The sequence below is a fragment of the Morus notabilis genome, unplaced genomic scaffold, assembly GCF_000414095.1.
Source record: "Morus notabilis unplaced genomic scaffold, ASM41409v2 Scaffold888, whole genome shotgun sequence".
NCBI classification, from domain to species: domain Eukaryota; kingdom Viridiplantae; phylum Streptophyta; class Magnoliopsida; order Rosales; family Moraceae; genus Morus; species Morus notabilis.
Window position 1 is genome coordinate 46,369 of NW_010367841.1, and position 4,717 is coordinate 51,085.

The 4,717-nt window shown below is 38.6% G+C and overlaps 1 protein-coding gene across 1 annotated transcript; it reads left to right on the forward strand.

The window, feature by feature from the left end:
• Positions 1–1,050: 1,050 nt before the first annotated feature.
• LOC21403485 (high affinity nitrate transporter 2.4) lies at positions 1,051–2,930 on the forward strand. Its single transcript, XM_010113501.1, has 3 exons — positions 1,051–1,866; positions 1,969–2,084; positions 2,264–2,930. The coding sequence occupies exons 1-3, from the start codon at positions 1,051–1,053 to the stop codon at positions 2,928–2,930; spliced, it is 1,599 nt and encodes a 532-aa protein (XP_010111803.1).
• The last annotated feature ends 1,787 nt before the right edge of the window (positions 2,931–4,717 follow it).

Genomic DNA, 4,717 nt, shown 5'->3' on the forward strand with positions numbered 1-4,717 from the left:
ATATTATTTAGTGCTATGGAATTAAACAAGTTTATTAATTCTAAGATCATCATCTATATTGCCACTGCATGTGCGATCAAGAAATATATTTATCATGCAATAAGTTATTTTGATATGCTAGCTATATGTAAATACTAGTTATTAGTGTGAGAATTCAATTAAATTAATTAAATATATATATACGATTGCGTAATGCTTCTATATGTGTGTGTGTGTATAATATGCTTATTGAGGCGGATCAGCAGAACAACCTAAGAGAGAAACCCTAGTGGTGTTGACGGCAAGACAGAAAATATAAAATATAAAAAGAACGAAAAGAATAAACTGTCCAAAACTGAATCACACGGTAGAGGGAAATTAGCAGGGAATAAATTAACTACATAATCAGAAAAAGGAAAAAAGCCAAAGAATAGCTGTGCTACGCAAACGTGCAACTCTTGAATTTGTACAGATATGCATTTAGCCATCATCTTCTTACACTAATTGTTTTTAAGCTTTTAAATTAATTAGTATATATATACATACTATTTATATTCTATTCTGATCAGACTATCCAATATTAGTACGCATGACTTGGACATTTAACACGGTAATATTAATAACTACTCGTATGTAGACTATATATATGTATTCTAATACGACAAGCTAATTAATAAAGTTATTTCTGGGTTAGTTAATTACTCAGTCAACTGATCAACATTAACTCCCTTGCCCCATCTAAATATCTAATAAAAAAGGTTAGATGATCCTTTGGGATATACGATGAGTCTCTTCCCTATTCACAGGCAGATGCGCGCGGCGAATTGGATATTCAGTTTCATGTCATTTCGCTTATATACAAGTTGATCATGATGACCTAGAATCTCATTATAATTTTATTGCCTCTTCGGAGGCTTTTAGATTGTCAACGGTTAACTCCACACCCCAAAAGACAATATAAATACCCCGTACACTCCTTCTCTTTTCCTCACACAAAACTTCATTACTATCTGTATCTCTCTCAACTTCTTCCTTACTATATCTTTGATTAGTTCATATATAGGAACCAAAATGGGCGACATTGAAGGCTTAGGAGAGCCGGGAAGTTCCATGCATGGAGTCACCGGGAGAGAGCAGACCTTCGCCTTCTCGGTGGCCTCTCCGATTGTCCCGACTGACACGACTGCGAAGTTCGCTTTGCCGGTCGACTCGGAACACAAGGCCAAGGTGTTCAAGCTCTTCTCCTTGGCCAACCCCCACATGAGAACCTTCCATCTCTCGTGGGTCTCCTTCTTCACCTGCTTCATCTCCACCTTCGCAGCCGCTCCTCTCGTCCCCATCATCCGAGACAACCTCAATCTCAAAAAAGTCGACATCGGAAACGCTGGTGTTGCCTCCGTTTCAGGCAGTATCTTCTCGAGGCTGGTCATGGGCGCAGTCTGCGACCTTTTGGGACCGAGATACGGCTGCGCCTTCCTCATAATGCTGTCGGCTCCGACAGTGTTTTGCATGTCGTTTGTGTCCGACGCCGGAGGGTATCTCGCGGTGCGGTTCATGATAGGTTTTTCGCTGGCGACGTTTGTGTCGTGCCAGTACTGGATGAGCACAATGTTTAACAGTAAGATAATTGGGCTTGCAAATGGAACAGCCGCCGGGTGGGGGAACATGGGAGGTGGGGCCACTCAGCTTCTGATGCCTTTGGTTTATGATATCATTCGTAAGGCCGGTGCGACGCCGTTTAGTGCTTGGAGGATGGCCTTCTTTATTCCTGGTTGGTTTCATATTATTATGGGCATTTTGGTTTTGACTCTTGGTCAGGACTTGCCTGATGGCAACCTCGGTGCTTTGCAGAAGAAAGGTGATGTTGCCAAGGACAAATTCTCCAAGGTAGGATATTAAAACAGAAAAAAAAAAATCAGTTTGTGTTCTCTTAATAAAATTAATTAATGTAGAAAGAAATCATATGTCGTAAATCTTGCACTGTTTCAGGTACTGTGGTATGCCGTCACCAACTACAGGACGTGGATCTTTGTCCTTCTCTATGGATATTCCATGGGCGTTGAACTTTCCACTGATAATGTCATTGCCGAGTATTTCTATGACAGGTACTTAATTTTGTCTTTTTCTCGGCACCACTTTCCCACCAGCACCTTTGTCTTTAACAATGCTATAGGTCCCATGTTATGGGCCTCGCATCAATATTGGACAGATACTCTGGAAAAATCTGTAATTAACCATGCAATATATGTGAGCTTAATTAATTATTATAATGAATCGATGATAGGTTCGATCTGAATCTACACACCGCCGGCATCATTGCAGCCTCATTCGGAATGGCAAACCTGGTGGCCCGTCCTTTTGGAGGCTACGCCTCAGACGTGGCGGGGAGACACTTCGGCATGAGAGGGAGGCTGTGGACGCTGTGGATCCTGCAGACAGCAGGGGGAGCGTTCTGCATATGGCTGGGACGCGCCAACAGCCTTCCCATCGCGGTGTTCGCAATGATCCTCTTCTCCATCGGAGCCCAAGCCGCCTGCGGAGCCACCTTCGGCATCATCCCCTTCATCTCCCGCCGATCCCTGGGAATCATATCAGGCATGACCGGCGCCGGAGGGAACTTCGGGTCCGGGTTGACGCAGCTGGTGTTCTTCTCGACCTCGAAATTCTCAACGGAGACAGGGCTATCACTGATGGGGGCGATGATCGTGGCATGTACTCTGCCTGTGACTCTAGTACATTTCCCTCAATGGGGAAGTATGTTCCTTCCTCCATCTAAAGACGTAGCAAAGTCAACGGAAGAGTCATACTACGGATCCGAGTGGACTGAGGAAGAGAAACAGAAGGGTTTGCACCACAACAGCATCAAGTTCGCCGAGAATTCCCGATCGGAGCGTGGCCGGCGCGTGGTATCTGCTCCAACCCCACCGAACACTACTCCTTCCCATGCTTGAAGATTACAATTTTGCCCCCACACAATGCGTATATATAAATATATATAAGCGAAGAATTAATGATGCAATCGGATTAATCCAATAATGATGATGGGAATTGAGAAGGAAAGTACGTATACATGGTATATGCGTTGTACTTTGTTAGATCTGATGATCGGAACACTACTCCTTCCCAAGTTTAAGTCGTACTTTGCATATCCGTATACATGGTATGTGTACTGTATTAGCGTGTGCTTCTCATGTTGTAATGTTTCTCAAGTTTGCTCCTTTTTTTTCTACTGAACTCAATCACTTTCTTTTTTTTTTCTTTTTTTTTTTGTGCCTTTTTAGAATAGATTCATCTACTCTAAAGTCTTTAGTGGGTATATCCTGAATAAAGGATATAATGCAGGGTTCTTCTTGGTAATAATTAATGAAGAAAAAGATTCCTGTGTGGATCACTTGTTTAATTATTTGGTGTGTATATATATACTGTATTACTGTTTGCAAGCATCAGCTGGATCTAAAATACCTAGTTTACAAGTCATTAAATCATTGGACAGGATTTATCATGAGAACATGGATTTAAATTAAAACATATGTAATTAATAAAAGGTAGGTTTTATATGGAGATAGTTGACTTGTCTCCATTTATGAAACATATTTAAATTAAAAGGTAAATTAAAAGAGAGCATATGGCCTTAAGAGAAGAAAATAATAATAATAATTAATAATAATAATAATAATAGTAATAATAATAATAATAATAATAATAATATAATGAAGCATATGGCTTATTGGTTTCATATTGCGTCTGCCTGAGATATATAAGATTAATGATATTATTAATTTTGCATTAATTTGATCAATATATACATATGGAGTACCTCCAATTTAATTTGTCCAATTCCAACATTAGGTCTTAGATGCCTAGCTAGCTAGTTCCTTTTTTTCCGAGTATATATAATATAATATGCTATATTATATATATGGTAAAAAGTGTAAAACATGGTTTAAAAATTTGAAGAAAATGCTGCTTGGAATCGAGAAAATTAGCAACTTATTACGACTTATTAGGGCTTACCTAATGATGTGGTTCCCTGGCTAATTAATTAAGCAGTAGTGCTCAATTATAGGCGTCAGCTAAAACATTCTTTTTTTTTAATGTAAAGTTGAACTGTATAGTTAAAATACATATATAAAAATATATATGTATATGACGTCAATGATCTCTACCGTTTGTCGTAGTAATACTGATGACTCACATTCCTATGTGTTTGTCTCAAGAAAAAAAATTGATAAATAATTAGTCATGGCCTCACTTTTTGGAAACCCAATTTGTCTTTACCTAATTCCAAGTTCTTTGGACGGCAAAAAGAAAAGAGAAAAAAATGTAAACATTAACTTTTGAAATGAAGCACCATTGAACAAACTCATCTGTGGACGGAGATTACTCATCGTTAATATATATATATATATATATATATATAGAAAAGAAAAGTCATGATCTGTGGAGATATGTTTAGAAAAGGAACAGAAACTTACATCCAAGACTCTAACGATATTACTTAATGCTTAAACTTGATGTTAATGCTTTGTCCTTACATGGTTGTAAGTTCTGTAAAGATACATTCACCAAATATTCAACAAAAAATGCACTCAATGTAACTACGAGAGGACTCCCTTATTTTCTTTATTTTTATATATTTCGTCAAAATTAATTATGGATGCGTATTTGAATCTGCTCTACCAGAACCAAAGTTGTACTACTTTTGCTTATATATGTGTGCGCGTGTGTGCATGTGCGT